General features: G+C 53.6%; 1 protein-coding gene across 4 annotated transcripts; it reads right to left on the bottom strand.

Moving 5' to 3' along the window:
• Nucleotides 1-783: 783 nt before the first annotated feature.
• Nucleotides 784-14816, bottom strand: YJU2B (YJU2 splicing factor homolog B). 4 transcript variants are annotated; one of them, XM_007129400.4, is made up of 12 exons: nt 14772-14803; nt 13998-14042; nt 12810-12950; nt 12031-12252; nt 10585-10638; nt 9052-9134; nt 6537-6592; nt 4798-4858; nt 4171-4313; nt 3903-4075; nt 1591-1729; nt 784-1480 (listed from the first exon to the last, which is right to left on the bottom strand). In XM_007129400.4, the coding sequence occupies exons 4-12, from the start codon at nt 12031-12033 to the stop codon at nt 999-1001; spliced, it is 1194 nt and encodes a 397-aa protein (XP_007129462.1). In that variant the 5' UTR covers nt 12034-12252; nt 12810-12950; nt 13998-14042; nt 14772-14803; the 3' UTR covers nt 784-998. The 4 variants fall into 4 exon arrangements, with proteins under 4 accessions (XP_007129462.1, XP_007129464.1, XP_028340740.1 ...); XM_007129402.4 differs by lacking the exon at nt 12810-12950 and having other exon boundaries at nt 14772-14816; XM_028484939.2 differs by lacking the exons at nt 12810-12950; nt 13998-14042; nt 14772-14803 and adding an exon at nt 12583-12642.
• Nucleotides 14817-16681: the final 1865 nt, after the last annotated feature.

Here is a 16681-nt window from a genome sequence, read left to right as displayed (position 1 = left end):
TTTTTGCTCAGTTTACTAGTTTCCTTCAAAGGAAGCAACACGCTGGGAACTCTTTCATGACCCTTCCAGGGTGTCCCCATGGGTGGGGGATAATGAACAGGCCTTGAGACCTTCCCCTCCCCGCGGGGAGTAAAGGCCTGCGGGCTGGGGGTCACCACCACCACCTCCGGACAGGGCACATTACAAGTTCAGCAGAATTCAGCCAGAACCTCAGCCCCAAGAGGTCCATATGTGTGGTATGTTCACCGCTGTATCTCCATGGCTAGGAGAGCGTCTGGTGCACTGCAAGTGCTCAGTTAATATCTGTGAAATGATCCTTCTCCAGGGTTTAGGGGGAGGTGGTGGGCCATGAGTCACCTGGTAGATGCTCAGCTGTTTTGGGGCTGTTTTTTGCTCAGTTTACTAGTTTCCTTCAAAGGAAGCAACACGCTGGGAACTCTTTCATGACCCTTCCAGGGTGTCCCCATGGGTGGGGGATAATGAACAGCCCACACCTGTGTGCTCCATCCCCTCCTGCATCTGGCCTGGATCCTGAGCACCCCTGCTGTCCAGTCCCATTTTCATCCTTCACATTCAGCCTGTGCCACCTCCTCCAGGAAGTTGGCCCCGATTACAGGCCAGCCTGGGCTACTACCTTTCAGCCCTCATCAAGCTGGGTGGGGACCCAGGCTGTGGTCACAGCATCAGCACTGGCTGATGAGATGCTGGGCAAGCTTAGTTGGGTTGCGGGTGGAGGGGTGGAGGCATAGCTCCTGGGCCCATCTAGTAACCTGAGGCAGAGGCAAAGAAGCAGGTTTTAATGCTGGGAGGTCGGGGGTCCCACAAGGCACAGACACCCTCTCCAGGACCAAATAAATAACAACTCCATTACTGTGAGGAGGTGAGGTCTGGGGAGGGTGGTAACTGAGCTCTCCAAGGGCTGGTGGGCTAAGGGGCTGCAGCCTGTGAGGGGCCTCCTCGGTGGGTCTTGGCCTCCTGAGTGAATCTGGCCCCCAGAATCATTCACTCTCCGAACCGGAGTAGTCAGCCACGAGGGAGGAGCTGAGGCTGCAGGGCTGGGGTGTGTCCTGGGGATTGGCTGCCTCCTGGGAGGAGCCTGGCAGGGGCCGGGGCCTGTCCTGACAGCTCTCCTCCTGCCCCGGTGGCCTACTGTTCTTGCAGGTCTTGGCTGTCTCCTGAGAACAGCCTCTGGGGGATGTGGGCCTGTCCCGGGCAGTCCCCTCTGGCACCCGTGGCTCCCCAGACTTGGGGGTCTCAGCCGTGTGCTGAGGGCTCTCTGGGACCTCCCGGGACCGCCGCCGCACAATGCCCAGGTGCCCCACGGTGATGGGGGAGCCAGTGGGGGCAGATCTGCGGTTCTGGGACAGCTTCTTCAGGACACTGCTGGCTTTGCTGCTGCTGGCGCCAGGTCCCGGGGTGGAGGGGAACCAGGAGCGGCTGATGATCTCTGTCCGCTTGAGTTTCTGTTTGTCCTCATATGCTGGGGATGAGGAGAGGGATGGGGGAGAAAGAGGTCCAGAGCCGCCCTCTGCCCGAGCAGCCCCCCATCTCCCCCTACCCCGACCCCCTCGCCCACTGGCCCCCACGCACAGTCTAGGGTGTGGAACTTGAGCAGGGAGGCCAGCCTGCGGTCATCCTCCGTCTCTGGCACCAGCGGGATGTCCAGGCTTGCCTTGGCCTGCAGGGCCTGGTCCCTCTCTTCCTCCTCCTGCATGGCTTTTTTCTTTTCCTGTGTTGGGGAGAAGGGGTTGGGGAAGGATGGTGGGTGTCAAAGCCATGCCTCTTTGCCCTCTGAGCTGGAGGGGAGAATCCCTCCAGTGTTCAGGGTCTCAGTTTCCGTCTCTTCAAGCTTATGCGAGGAAAAGGCCTCACACGGTGCTCGGGCCATAGAATTTGTTCAGCAGCAGGAGACACAATCATTAGTATGTGTACCACTGGGTTCTTCACTCATTCATTCTTTCCACAGATATTTACAGAACATCTTTCTGGTGCCAGACCTTGTTCTAGACACTAGGGACACAGCAGTGAGCAGACAAAATCTTTTGCCCTGGTGGAGCTGACATTCTAGTGGGTGAGCAAGATAAAGTGGTGAGGAGAGAAAGAACGCTGGGAAGAGGGTAGGAAATAGGCAGGGGGTTCAACTTTAAATGTGGTGTGCATGGTAGAGGGGAGGGTTAGGGACAGTATCCTGAGAAAATCATGTTTGAGAAAAGGTGTCTAAGTGAGGGAGCCATGTGGGTATCTGGTGGAAAAGTGTTCCAAGGTGGAGGGAACAGCCTGTGCAAAGGCCCTGAGGCAGAAGTGCACTTGCCAGTGAAGCAGCCAATGTGGCTAGAGCAGAATGAGCAAGGGAAAGGTGGAGATGGGGGTAAGGAGGGGAAGGGGCAGATCATTTGGGCCTGGGGGGCCATGGGGAGGACTCTGGCCGTTGGGAGCCACGGAGGGTTCTGAGCATAGCAGGGATGTAATCCCACTCAGGCGCTCACTGGTGCCCCCTAGTGGCTGTGAGGGGAACAGGCTGTGGGACACAGGGCATGAGCCCCTGCGGACCAGGGTGGAGGGACTGTGCTGGTCCAGGCAGGAGATGATGGAGGCTGTGGAAGTGGTCAGAGCCTGCCAGAATTTGCTGACAGATGGGGAGAAGCGAGTGGTGGTTATAACAAGAGGAATCAAAGCTGACTCTGGGCTTTACAGGCTGAGAGTCCGGAAGGACAGAGGTGCTTCCATTACTGAGAAGGGGAGGATGCAGGCAGGGCAGGTTAGGGACTGATGGGGCTCCTTGGGATGTTACGTTTGCGGGTCCTTAGACCCCATTCGGGGATGCCCACAAGGCAGGGGACACCAGCTCTGGGCACAGGCCTGGCCAGAGAGATACACTTTGAGTAACAAATAACTAGTAAGAAAACCCACAATTTTACTCCTAATAATAACCACCACAGGATGATCAGAAAAGGTGATGTGAAAAAACGGGAGTGGCAAGATGATGAATCTGGAGCTTGTGCCTTGTGGGGTCGCCCGGGATGCTCCTGCCCGGGCTCTGTTTGCAGGCTCCAGGGGTGTAAGCTGCCCCACAAAACAAGGGAAGAGGCAAAAGTTCTCATGTTCCCAAAGGACGTTCCACTGCCCTGTCGGATGCCCGCGAGGGTATAAACCCCATTTCTATTATACTCCTCTGACCCCGGACCCCCACTCCCTGTGACTTAGCTCCACTGAGTAATTTTGGCACAACTGTAGTAGCCACTGTGTCACTGACAGCAACGCCGTAGGGTGTCCTCCAGCTACAACCCTGTCCCCCTGGGGTCAGGAGTCTGCTTTTGCACCTGCGCCCTCAGTGGCTCTACAAGCAGGTACAGGTGTCTGGCCCAAGCATCTACATGTTGAGGAGATAGGCATTATACATTTTACAGGTAATTTCCCTTTTTATCTCTAGGGATTTGACTCTAGGGATGATTTTGGAAATTACGTGGGGGCGGGTTGTCAAACTATGGATTTTGTTTCAGGACGGCTGAGTGAGCCCACGAAATATGTTAGGAGCTGATCAGTGCCCTGCTGGGCCTCCGCCTGCCTCCGCCACAGGGGGGTGTCGGGGACTCACTTGTGCCCCAGCTTGAGGATTTCTTCTCTTTCAGAGTCTGCTGTGAGGGCCAGAGTCCCCAGGGGAAGGGGCCACATGCTTAATAATAGCTGCTGGGCTCGATGCCTCCCATGGGTGCTGTGATGTAGGGATGTGGTGGCGAATGGGGAAACAGCAGGTGAAATGACCTGCCTATAGCTAGGATGTGGTAGGGAGTGGGCCGGACCTGGGTCTCAGCCTGCTTTTTGTTCTCCCCGCTCCACTGCTGGTGATGCCAGGTAACCCGCGCCTGCCTGTGGTCCTGACCATGGGCCGGAGCCCCGCTCACCCGGAACCTTTTCCGCAGCATGCTGTTGAGGGCGAAGTCGTCCTTCCAGGCGCTCTGGGCCTCCTGGATGCGGCTCAGGGTGGGGAGGGCCTTCTTGAGCGTGCTCCGGTCAGCCTCACCGTGCTCCAGTCGGAACATGGCATCTGTCTCCAGCCTCTGCTGCTTTTCGTGCTCTGCAAGGGTGACAGTGGGGCTGGGCCTTCGGGGCCCTGGCTCGGGCCCGGGGTCAGGGCTGGCAGTGGGCTCGGAGCCCACCCTTGGTGCTCACCTGTCGTCAGCACCTGCTCGTTGTCCGCCATGTCCCAGCGCTCCTCCTTGCGCTGGGCGCCGCTCACGATCACGTAGTCGCAGTTGGCGGGGTCTGTCTGCATCTCGATGTAGTTGACGCAGAGGTGGCATTTCATTCGGAACCTGGGAGGGTGGAGGGCGGTGGGCTAGAGTCAGGACACCGTGGCCTGCTTCCTTCCTTCCATCCGTGCGCGTCATCAACTAGTGTTCACGGAGCACCTGCTACATGCTGGGCTCCATGTCCGGGGGACAGCCGTGGGTGAGACAGATATGGTTCCTTCACCCCGGCACTGACCTTCTGTCTGCAGTTTGTTCACTTGTTCATCCATCCATTCATTTGTTCGTTCGTTCATTCATTCAACAAACCCTCCTGAGGGGACGGAGCAGAGCCTGCGGGGCCTTGTGGGCCACAGGGAGGACTCAGGCTTTTACTCTGAAGAAGGTGGGAACCATGAAGGGTTCTAGGCAGGATGTGCCCTGACTGACAGACCATGATGGTTTCCAGGAGACCTCCAGGGAATAATCATCAGGCAGAGGGTAGAAACTTCCCTCCCACTCAGACTCCTTTGCAGCCCCCTCACCCTGCAGCCCACCAGGCTGCCTCTACCTGTAGATCGGGGTCGTGTAGTAATTGCCAACCTTCTTCTTTTCTGCATTGTAACGAACACCTAGGAGGAGAGAGAGAGAATGAGGCTAGGGCTCAGGCCACCCTCAGCGTCTTTTCCTGGGGTGGGGAGCAGATGGGGGTGGTATTTCACTCCCCTGCAGGGGAGACACCTCCGGAGGGCAATGAAATTCATGCAGAAAAGAGCCATGTCTAGGCTGCGGGATGGGTGCTCAGGCCACAGAGGAGGGTGGCCTGGATGGAGCCAGAGGGCCCGGGTTCAAACCCTGGCTCCACCCGACCAGCTGTGCGACCTTAGGCCAGCTGCCCTGGCCGTCTGGCCTCAGGTTCCCCATTGATTGGATAGCGATGGCTATGACGCCTACCGCACAGGGCTGGTGTGAGAACTGCGGAAGCTAGTAATACACAAGGATCGCTTAACACTGGGCCAGGTGCTCAGCAAGCATTCAAGAAGGGTTGGCTTTTGGGAATTCCCTCCCTGGCGGTCCAGTGGTTAGGACTCCGTGCTTTCACTGCTGGGACCCAGGTTCAATCCCTGGTCGGGGAACTAAAATCCCGCAAGCCGTGGGGTGTGGCCAAAAAAAAAAGGGTTGGCTTTTATTATTTTTCTAGAGAATATCCAGGTTTTTTGTTCCTTTTTCACTAATTAGATGGTATATTCTTGACTCTTTTCTTGCTTACTGAGTGAAAAAAGCTTACACTAGAAAAACAGAGCTGGTGGGGGGGTTGGTGGTGTGGCCTGGCTGGCTCTTCCTTTTCTGGGGGGCTGCTTCTGTTCACGGCCCCGAGGTTGACCCATGTGTGGTGTCAGGCTGTGCCCTGCTCTTTGTCGCCTGAGCGCCTGCTGGCCTTTGGGGCAGATGCCCCTTGCTGGGTCTGATTGGGGGATGTGTTGGGGGGTCATTCCACTTCAGCAGTGGGGTGGCCTGGCCCCTCTTTCTTGCACTGGACCCTCCTGCCGAGAGCTGCCGGCTCCTGTTTACAGAGCGAGCTGCTGCCCTGGGCCAGGCGCTGTGGGAAGGGCTGAGGATCCCTGTACTATAGCGGAGGAAACAGAAGCCAGGAGGATCGAGTCACCTGCCGCAGGCCTCAGGGCTGCTGAGCAGGGCCGCGGACCCATGTCTGTCCATCCATCTGTGCACCTGTGGGCACGATCAGGGATCTGAATGCTCAAGGTAACAGTAAGGGTAGTGGCAGCAGCAGGTTGAGTTTACGAGCCCTCGCACATGCCACATGCTGTGCACTAAGCACTTTATTTTTTATTTATTTTTGGCTGTGCTGTGCTGCTTGTGGGATCTTAGTTCCCCAACCAGGGATCGAACCCACGCCCCCCTGCAGTGGAAAGCACAGAGTCCTAACCACTGGACCGCCAGGGAATTCCTTGCACTAAGCACTTTATATGCCACACAGGCGGGCACTCATACCACCTGAATTTCACAGATGGGTAAATCGAGGCACATGGAGGCTCAGTCAGGGTCAGGCCAAGGGTCACCAGCTAGGAAGTGGCAGAGATGGGATTTGAACCCAGAGCCTCCTAACCGCTCTGCCATGAGGCATCCACAGCCCACCAGGCACTTGAGCCCACTGTCCCCTACTCGACTCCTGATCGGGACCCCGGCGGAGATGGTCTCTCATGGCGCCCAGCAGTTAAGGGGCTCGCTGGCCGTGGGGCTGAATGGTGGGGGTCAGGGTGGGGAGCAGGGGAGCGGGCGGAAGCTCACCCATGCCGATGTGGTTCTTGCAGCCGTCACACCAGATGTTATAGGGCATCTCAAATCTATACAAACAGAGAACAGCTCATTTGTCCCTGTCCACGTGGGCTCTCCCAGGACCTCCAGGTCAGCGACTCTGGCTGCAGTCACATTGCAAAGGGCGTGCAAGCGGGAGGATAAAGAACGGTGGTCATTCCTGCAACCAGGCCAGGCCCATCACGTGGCTCTCTGGCCAGCTGACCCAGTCTGGGCGAGCGTCTCCGCTGGGTGCTGCCCTGTCTTCCATATCCCACCACATCAGCTACACAAGTTTCCAAGCAGAGGAGGAAGCAGGCTTCAGGGAGCACTGGTGTTCGATTCCAGTTTAGCTAAGTTGTTGTAGTGACACTGGATTTTTTTTTTTCGGTACGCGGGCCTCTCACTGTTGTGGCCTCTCCCGTTGCAGAGCATAGGCTCAGCGGCCATGGCTCACGGGCCTAGCTGCTCCGCGGCATGTGGGACCTTCCCGGACCGGGGCACAGACCCGTGTCCCCTGCATCGGCAGGTGGACTCTCAACCACTGCGCCACCAGGGAAGCCCTTTTCTTTTTGTTTTTTAAAAAAAAAAATACATTTATTTATTTATTTTTAGCTGCATTGAGTCTTCATTGCTGCGGATGAGCTTTCTCTAGTTGCGGCAAGCAGGGGCTACTCTTCATTGTGGTGCACGGGCTTCTCATTGCAGTGGCTTCTCTCGTTGCCAAGCACAGGCTCTAGAGAACAGGCTCAGTAGTTATGGCTCACGAGCTTAGCTGGTCTGCGGCACATGGGATCTTCCTGGACCAGGGCTTGAACCCGTGTCCCCTGCATTGGCAGGTGGATTCTTAACCACTGCGCCACCAGGGAAGTCCCTGGGTTTCTTTTATCCAGTTCTATTTGCAACGTGCAATTCTGGTAAATTTCCATTAACAGCAGTAATGGAGCTTCTCTTTTAAAACAAAACCATTAAGTAATGAATAATGAGGTGAATTTAAGACACTGTACAGATGAGATGAGGGCTTGGCAAACAGACTGGATGAAGGCAGGGTGGGTGGTTGGCTCTGGAGTGTGGAGTTATGGCGGGAGTTGGAGGTGACCTTCAGCTCTGTGACTCTTGGGGCCACTGCTGAGATTTGCATCTTGACTACTTTTCCATAGATGTTCCTGCCTCTGACGGTTTTGTCACTGGATGCTCTTCTCAGGCCCAGGGCGGACCCCAGAGGCTGAGGGCAGAGTTCATGAGGCAGAGAAGGGCTCCTTCTGGGGCGACACAAGCTGGCTTCTGCTTCCCACCACAGCTGACCCACAGGGTGCTGGCCAGAAATAAGAGGAGAACCCCGGGAATAGCCTTCATCCTGGCTTGACTGCAGTAATGGCTGTGATTCTTTATCCTCCCCATGTCCGTGCCCTTTGCAAGATGACTCTGCAGCCATTCCTGTCAAGAGGTGGAGTGTGTTGCCCCACCCCCTCCCTGCATGATGCAGGGAGGGACTTGCTTTGGGTAATCAATGAGACAGAAGTGACAGGGTACCAGCTCAGGGTCTCTGCCTCAAGAAGCCTGGCATGCCTCTGCCAGTTCTCTTTTGGAACCTGGCTGCTGCTGTGTGAACAAGCCCAGGCTAGCCGGCTGGAGGATGAGACACACTTGGAACATAGCCCAGTCATACCAACCAAGGCCATGCTGGACCAGCCAATCCCCAGCCAGGCAACCCCCAAACATGTGAGAGAGCCCAGCCCAGCCCAGCCAAGACCAGCAGAGGCATCTAGCTGAGCTGCAGACTCATGAGAGGGCTCCTTCTGGGGCGACACAAGCTGGCTTCTGCTTCCCACCACAGCTGACCCACAGGGTGCTGGCCAGAAATAAGAGGAGAACCCCGGGAATAGCCTTCATCCTGGCTTGACTGCAGTAATGGCTGTGATTCTTTATCCTCCCCATGTCCGTGCCCTTTGCAAGATGACTCTGCAGCCATTCCTGTCAAGAGGTGGAGTGTGTTGCCCCACCCCCTCCCTGCATGATGCAGGGAGGGACTTGCTTTGGGTAATCAATGAGACAGAAGTGACAGGGTACCAGCTCAGGGTCTCTGCCTCAAGAAGCCTGGCATGCCTCTGCCAGTTCTCTTTTGGAACCTGGCTGCTGCTGTGTGAACAAGCCCAGGCTAGCCGGCTGGAGGATGAGACACACTTGGAACATAGCCCAGTCATACCAACCAAGGCCATGCTGGACCAGCCAATCCCCAGCCAGGCAACCCCCAAACATGTGAGACAGCCCAGCCCAGCCAAGACCAGCAGAGGCATCTAGCTGAGCTGCAGACTCATGAGCAACACGAGTGCTTAACATGTGCTTATCGTTTTGTTACGCAGCAATGGCTGACTGATACAGCAACTTTCTGCTTTACGGAATTAAGACCCTGCAGCACTGGGCAAAATGAGGGGGTGCTGAATGCTCCTTGAAGTTGACACCAGGTGGCACAAAGGGCAGGGGTCCTCAGGTGATGCCAGGGCCTTACCTGATGATGAGGATGCCCTGGGACAGCTTCCGAGCCCGCTCCCGAAGGGGGTGGCTGTTATGGTATCTGTTGAGTGAGCCATGCTGTGTGGAAAGGAAGAGGAACAAGATTAGCACTGCTGAGCTGGGGGAGCTCAGGCCCTCTCTCACAGGCCGAGAGAGGCCTCATTCTTATGTCCTGCTGGGAGTGTTAACAGCAAAATGGGAGGCGCTTAGGCTTTGGTGAAGCAAGTGGGCTTGGAATCAGGAAAACAGGAGTCTGCATCTTACCTCTCCCATTTAGGAGCTAAAAGAGCTGTGTGACCCTGGGCAGTGACCTCATCTTTTGCCTTCCTGAGCCCTATGAGTCAACTGGGGACGAGGATCATAATTACCTCCAGGTGTTGTGGGATCAGGTGAGATGACAAGACCAGCAAACCTCTGCTGGGTACTTTATGTGTGTCATCTCACTTTAATCCCTCAACGTTTCTGGGAGGTCAGGTTGTTTTGTTTCCCCTTTGGACCTATGGGGAGACTCTAGTGTAGAAAGACCGAGTCATGTGAAGAGGACCACATAGCTGGGACACGCTGATTCATTTACCAGCCCCTTACTGAGCGCCCCCAGTGTGGGGACACAGACGCAAATGAGACAGATGAACATCCCTGCCCTTGAGGCGCGGACGTTCTAGAGGGGGAGATGGGGGGCTTCCCTGGTGGCACAGTGGTCAGGAATCCACCTGCCAATGCGGGGGACACGGGTTCAGGCCCTGATCCGGGAAGATCCCACATGCCGCAGAGCAACTAAGCCCGTGCGCCACAACTACTGAGCCTGCGCTCTAGAGCCCGCGAGCCACAACTACTGAGGCCCGCGTGCCTAGAGTCCATGCTCTGCAACAAGAGAAGCCACCGCAACGAGAGGCCCGCACGCTGCAATGAAGAGTAGCTCCCGCTCGCCACAACTAGAGGAAGCCCGCGTGCAGCAACGGAGACCCAATGCAGCCAAAAATAAATAAATAAAATAAATAAATAGAGGGGGAGATGGATAATATGCAAATAAATGGGTGATGCATCAAGGAGTTAGGAAGGCTACGGAGAGAAATAAAGCACTAGGTCATGCGACAGAGAATGAGACGGTGGTCAGGGAGGCCCTCTGTGAGGAGAGACCTAAAGGAAGGAAAGGAGTCTTGGGGTCAGAGGGAGGGAGAGGTTCCAGGCAGAAGAAACAATGAGGAGGCCAGACGAGCTGGAGCTGGGAGGGTGAGGGGATCTGACCCGGAGGCTGTGTGTGGGACCTCATCCTGGACTCCACTGGAAACACACCTGACACTGGGCATGCTGATATTTACATGGGTCATTGACGAGGGTCACACTGACCACCTGGGAGGGAAGGCTGCCTCAAGACTCAGGTGACAAGTGCAAGGCAGGGAGACCCCGGGGGCCACCCAGGCTTCTGCAGCTGTGGTTCCGACTCCAGGAGGGGATGAAGAGCGTGGGGCCCCCACCCTGCGGGGTCGCTATGCTATAGTGGACACGGAGAAGGGAGCCTGCCCCTTACCTTTGTAGGGTCGAAATCCGGAGGGTAGTACTTGTTTACGCCTTTCCTTTCACCCTGGAAAGCAGAAGAGAGACATAAGTCAGAGAGGGTCCTACAGGAGACCTACTCGTGCAGCCTTGAGGGGCGAGACCTGGACAAGGAAGACAGGGATATCCTGCAGGATGGCCCAGGGCTCCGTGTCCCATCGAGGACTGGTGACCTGGGGGAAAAAGCCCCACTGTTGGGAATTCTCCGGCGGTCCAATGGTTAGGACTCAGCACTTTCACTGCTGTGGCCTGGGTTCAATCCCTGGTCAGGGAACTAAGATCCAGCAAGCTGGGCAGCTCAGCCAAAGAAAAACAAACAAGCAAACAAAACAAAACCCACTGTCGTCGCTGTGGAAAATTCCACAAGGGTTAGACTCTCCTAGAGCAATGGCTTTCACAGTTATTTTGGGACCGTGACTTAAGGTAAGACATATTTAACCCCAAATACACAAGCACAGGTTTCAGGAAAGAATGCTCACCCAGCTGTGAATCTCTCTTTTAAATGCTGGCAGCCACCTGCTGAATTGACTTATTGACTTAACAATTCACTGAAGCAGTGGGTCTCAAACTTGGCTGCACGTTACAACGACCTGAGGAGTTTCTAAAATACTGATGCCTGGGACCCACGCCCAGAGGTTCTCCTGACAGAGGACCTGCTCTGGGGCATGGGGCCTGGACACAGGGCTTTTCCAAAGCAACCCTGGAAAACACGTGTGTATACACATCCTTGTACATACAGGTCCATTCACAACAGCCAAATGGTGGAAACAACCCAAGTGTCCATCAGTGGATGAAAGGATAAACAAAACGTGGTTCATCCATATAATGGGATATCATTCAGCCATAAAAAGGAAGGAAGCTCTGATATATGCTGTAACGTGGGTAAACCCTGAAAAAATCATGCTAAGTGAAAGAAGCTGGATACAAAGGGACACATGGTACATGATTCCATTGATATGAAATGTCCAGAACAGACAAATCTACAGAGGCAGAAAGCAGACTGGTGGTTGCCAGGGGCTGGGGGAATGGGAGTGACTGCTATTGGGTATAGGGTTTCCTTTTGGGGTGACAGAAATGTTTTGGAACTAGATAGAGGTGGTCCTTGCAAAATATTGTGAATGTACTAAATGCCACTGAATCATATGTTTTAAAATGTTATTTTATGTTATGTGAATTTCATCTCATTAAGAAAAAAAAACAGGAAAAAAAAAGAAAAAAGCTCCCTGGGTGATTTTCATACACAGCAAAGTTTGAGAACCACTGCACCGGAAGACCATGATCCAGAGTTTGAAAATACCTGAGCTTAGGGTCAGGGGTGGGGAAGGAGACTTTTAGGGGAGGGAAAGGGCTATTCAGGGGACCCCTTCCCTTCACCGTAAGATCAGAAGAGAAACCCAATGAGCACAGCCTGTCTACTCACCATCTTGGAAGCTGCCTACTGGTCCTCACCCACCACTCAGCCAAGCTGAAAAGACGATGAGACACTGCTTTGTCGACTCACTGCCCAGTGCCACCCTCCTGGACAGCCTGGCAGACAGTCGCGGCTTCTCTGTGAAGGTGCGGTGGGCTGTGCGTGGTGGTGGCGGCTCAGACGATCCTCCCCGCAGGTGTAGGAGGCATCCGAGGAGCGGCGTTTGTCTGTCTGGAAAGGGAGTGTCCTGTCCACTCTCCATCCAACATATATTTCCCAGCTGACACTTCTCATCCCTCCACGGCCCCCATCATCGCTCGCCTGGACAAGTACAGTCACCTCCTCGCTAGGCTCCTGGCTCTGCCCTTGACCCTCACGGTCTGTTCTCCTCGTAAGAGCTAGAAGGAGCTGTTAAAATATAAATCTGAACTATCGCTTTCCTGCTTAAACCCCTCCAGTGATTCACATCGCTTTGAGAATCAAGTCAAACCCCTCCCCATGGCCTATGGGGCCCCTGCCTGCCTCTCTGAGCCCACCTTTTACCCCCTCCCTCTCACTCACTGTTCCAGTCACACTGGCCTCCTGGCTGCCTTTGAAAGCTCAGCAGGTGCAGGCCAACTGCCATGAATGCTGCTAAACGCCCACAATACACAGGATGACACCCACCACGTGTTCTTTGTCACAGGTCTCAGCTCAGACGTCACCTCTGTCAGAGGCCTCATCTGATCACCTGATCTAAAGTCACTTCTTCCCTGGAGCTTCTACCACATCACCCGGTGTCTGTTTACCTGTTTACAGTCTGTCTCCTCCGCCAGGTCCCACTGTGCTATGTCTCTGGCACCAGGACAGCTCCTGATAAATGCTGACTTCATGAACCTCTGATAACTGACTGAGGTTCCATAAGACTCAGTGTGGGTGACACAGAGACACTGGATATTTGGGGTTAGCAGATACAAACTATTACATATAGAATGGATGAACAACAAGGTCCTACTGTATAGCACAGAGAACTATATTCAATATTCTAAGATAAACCATAATGGAAAAGAATATTAAAAAAAGAACATATATATGTATAACTGAATCACTTTGCTGTACAGCAGAAATTAACACATTTTAAATCAACTGTATTTCAATAAAAAAATTAAAAAAAAAAAAAAAAGAGAGAGACACTATGAGGGACTAAAGTGTAGTCCAGAATGGGGATTGGCAGATTTTCTCGATTGAGGGCCAGAATTTCTGTCCCGACAGCTCAACTCGGCTCAACTCTGCTGTCACAGCTAGAAAGCAGACATAGAGACAATATGTAAATGAATGGGTGTGGCTGCATTCCAACAAAACTTTATTTGTGGACCCTGAAATTTCAATTTCACATGATTGCCACATGTCACAAAATATTATTCTCCTTTTGATTTTTTCCTGACAATTTAAGAAGTTAAATCCATTCTTTGCTGGTGGGCTGTACAGAATCAGGCAGTGGTCTGGTTTTGGCCTGTGAGTGTCGTTTGCTGGCTCCCTGTGCTTGAGTCAGGAAGTCTCTAACTGCTTCTGCCAACTTAGCTTGTGTGCTAATAGTTACTGTGTGCTACCCGCTGCACAGAGTCCAACATCATTGCCCCATTTACTCTATACTGTTAGTATTATCTCCAGTTGATGAATGAGGATGTGGGAGCTTAAGTAACCTGCCAGGGGTCAGAAGCTGATAGGAAGGCAGAGCCAGGGTGCAAAGCCCCAGATATAAAGTGTTCCACCATCCCCCCAAACTCCTCTCCACCTCGGATCCTCCACCTGTAAAGTGTGCCCCTGCACCAGATTTTCTTAAAGTCACTCCCAAACTAAAAATGCTTTTGCCAACAAAATAGCTAAGTGCCCACCCAAGCTTTGGGGGCACGGTTCCCTTGGCTGGAATCCCTATTCCTCACTAGCTGGGTAACGTTGGCCAATGTCTGAGCCTCCCTGAGCTTATATTTCCTCACCTGTAAAGAGTGGATGACGGCAAGAGGACTGACTTTCTGGAGTTGCTGTAAACGAAATAACATACAAACATGGGTAATGCTTGCACAGAGTAAGTACTCCATTTACAGGAGTTGGGGGTCTCACCATGGTTTTATCACCCCAGTGAGTGGTACAGGTGGGCTACAGGGTGGATGTATAGAAATCTCTGGTCCTTGGTGTCAAGAATAATGATAAACCCCACTGGCTCAGGGCATAATTCTTGGGCTTGGATCCCGACTCTCAGTTGCTTGCTAGCGGCTTGACTTTGGGCAAACTGCTTCTCTCTCTGAGCCTGTTTTCTCATTTGTAAAATGGGATTTATACAAGTATCAACCTGATGAGGTTGCTGTCAAGACTCAGTGAGTTTAAAGTATCTGGAAGAGCGCCTGATGCTGAGTTAAACGTTGGTAGTTTTGATTATTTCTCAGGCCAAACCGTTTTACAAGCGTCATTAAAAAAAATCTTCACCAAGACCCAGAAAAGTAAGGGCTTACTGTCCCATTTTCCAGATGAGGAAAACCTGAAAAGGTATAATATGGGCCAGGGTCAGGCCTGGGGTCGCGGCCAGGGCCCGGGGTTTTGGGTCGGGGGTCGCGGCTGGGGGGCGGGCGGCTCCGAGCATCGGGCCCACGTTCCCAGAGCCCTGCGGCCCCCGGCGCGTTCGTCCCCATCGGGCGGCTCCGAGGCCGGGTGAAGCATTGGACGGACCCCCAACCCTACCGGGCCTGGCCGCCCCTCTGCCCGCCTGCACTTACCTGCCCTCCTCCTGACGTCACTCCGCGCCCGTCGCGGAAGTCCCTGCTGGGTGCGTAAGGGGGCGTGGCGCACTCCCCGCGTGACAGGGACGCCTGCGCGAGGCGGGGCGAGGCGGCAGCGTAGCGCTGACTGGCTGAATGTCGAACACGCCGCTCGCTCACAGACGCCGGAGTGGACCAATCCGGGCCTGCCCTTCCCAGCTGCACGCACTACACAGTGCCCCACCCTAGGCCCCGCCCACTTTGCCTGACCCAATCCGAGGACCGCCTTTCGGATGATGCTCTCCAGAGAGCGGGATTTCTCCAGCTGAAGCGGTGGAGCAATGGTGGGCAAACTCTACCTCCTGGGCCAAATCAAACCAGGCCCTTGTGTTTGAATGGCTAGCGAGTTAAGAAATGTTTTTAAATTTTTAAATGGTTGGGGGGGAATCAAAAGAATAACATTTTATGACATGTGAAAATCAAATGAAGTTCAAATTTTAGTGTCCGTGTATAAAATTTTATTGGAATCCATCTGCGCCCACTCATTTACCTGTCTGTAGCTGCTTTCCCACTACAGTGGCAGAATTGAATGGTTGTCACAGATGGTCTATGGCCCATGGAGCCTGAAAATGTACTGTCTGGCCGTTTACAGAAGTGGGTCAGCCCTTGTCTTAGAGCCTTCAGACCAGCTTGATTTTGCCTTCTGCACAGGGCAATGGCTTTTTTTTTTTGTTTTTTTGCGGTACGCGGGCCTCTCACTGCTGTGGCCTCTCCCGTTGCGGAGCACAGGCTCCGGACGCGCAGGCTCAGCGGCCATGGCTTATGGGCCCAGCCGCTCTGCGGCATGTGGGATCTTCCCGGACCGGGGCACGAACCCGTATCCCCTGCATCGGCAGGCAGACTCTCAACCACTGCGCCACCAGGGAAGCCCAGGGCAATGGCTTTTGAACGTACTTTTGTGCCTTGTAGAGTTTAGCAAAATCTGTTTGTTCATTTGTTCGCTCAACATCTGTTTACTAGGTGCCTGCTATATGTCAGGCCATGGGGATTATGCAGCAAAGGACACACCCTTTTCTCACTGATGAGGCTGGCATGTCAACTGGCAATTTATCGAAGACTGTGAAAAATGATGACACTAGTACTGCTATGATTGCTACGATTACTATACTATTTGGTGCCAGGCTGTGTCCTAAAGCTCTCGTAAGTCAGGTCTCGTGTAATCATAGTGCTGCATATGGAGTGCTCACTACTCACCAGACATCATTCACCAGTGCTCACTATTCACATGAATCACCTCAGGGAATGCTGATTCCAGGAGATGGATACTCCATCATTTTCATTTTACAAATGAGGAGACAGGCCCAGAGAGATTAAGCAACTGGCCCAAGGTCACACAGCTAGTGAAAGGTGGAGGATTTGTCTTACATCTGCTGACACTAAACCTTTTTCCTTTAACCTCTGAGCTATACTGCTTTGGGTTGTATGCATTAAACATAAGGGCTGTGGGAACCATAAGGAATCTTTAACAAGGGTGGGGTGTTCGGGAGCCGGCAGAAGTGAGGGTGAGCGAGACCCCTGTGATGGGTGACACCGGAGCTGGATAAAGAGAAGGCAGGCGGGGTGGGGGCAGGGCAGAGGAATGCTCACAGATCCTGAGGAACAAGATGGAGCTGCACTCAAACCCCAGTAATCTTGCTTGCTATCTCTGGATTTTGGTTGAGTCCTGTCTTGCACCTGAAAGAAGAGCTAGTGACTGAAAAGCCACAAAATACTCCCTTGTGAGTAATATTTTGGTGAGAAGTGTGAGAGCCCTTGGCTTTCAAGGGACGTGTAGAGCCTCACTCTTTTCTTTTTAAAAAATCCTTTGTTTATTTTTTATTTATTTTTGGCTGTGTTGGGTCTTTGTTGCTGTGCATGAGCTTTCTCTA

Source organism: Physeter macrocephalus, unplaced genomic scaffold, assembly GCF_002837175.3.
Source record: "Physeter macrocephalus isolate SW-GA unplaced genomic scaffold, ASM283717v5 random_295, whole genome shotgun sequence".
Classification (NCBI taxonomy): Eukaryota; Metazoa; Chordata; class Mammalia; order Artiodactyla; family Physeteridae; genus Physeter; species Physeter macrocephalus.
Note: the sequence above shows the minus strand (reverse complement) of the source record. Positions and strands in the feature narration are given on the sequence as shown.

Excerpts from the sequence above, each read along its gene's own strand:
- YJU2B (XM_007129402.4), bottom strand. Across the intron at positions 6,593-9,051 it reads CAGGGCATCCTCATCATCAG|ATTTGAGATGCCCTATAACA; the intron begins GTAAGGCCCTGG and ends CTGTTTGTATAG. Across the intron at positions 4,314-4,797 it reads TACACGACCCCGATCTACAG|GTTCCGAATGAAATGCCACC; the intron begins GTAGAGGCAGCC and ends CCACCCTCCCAG.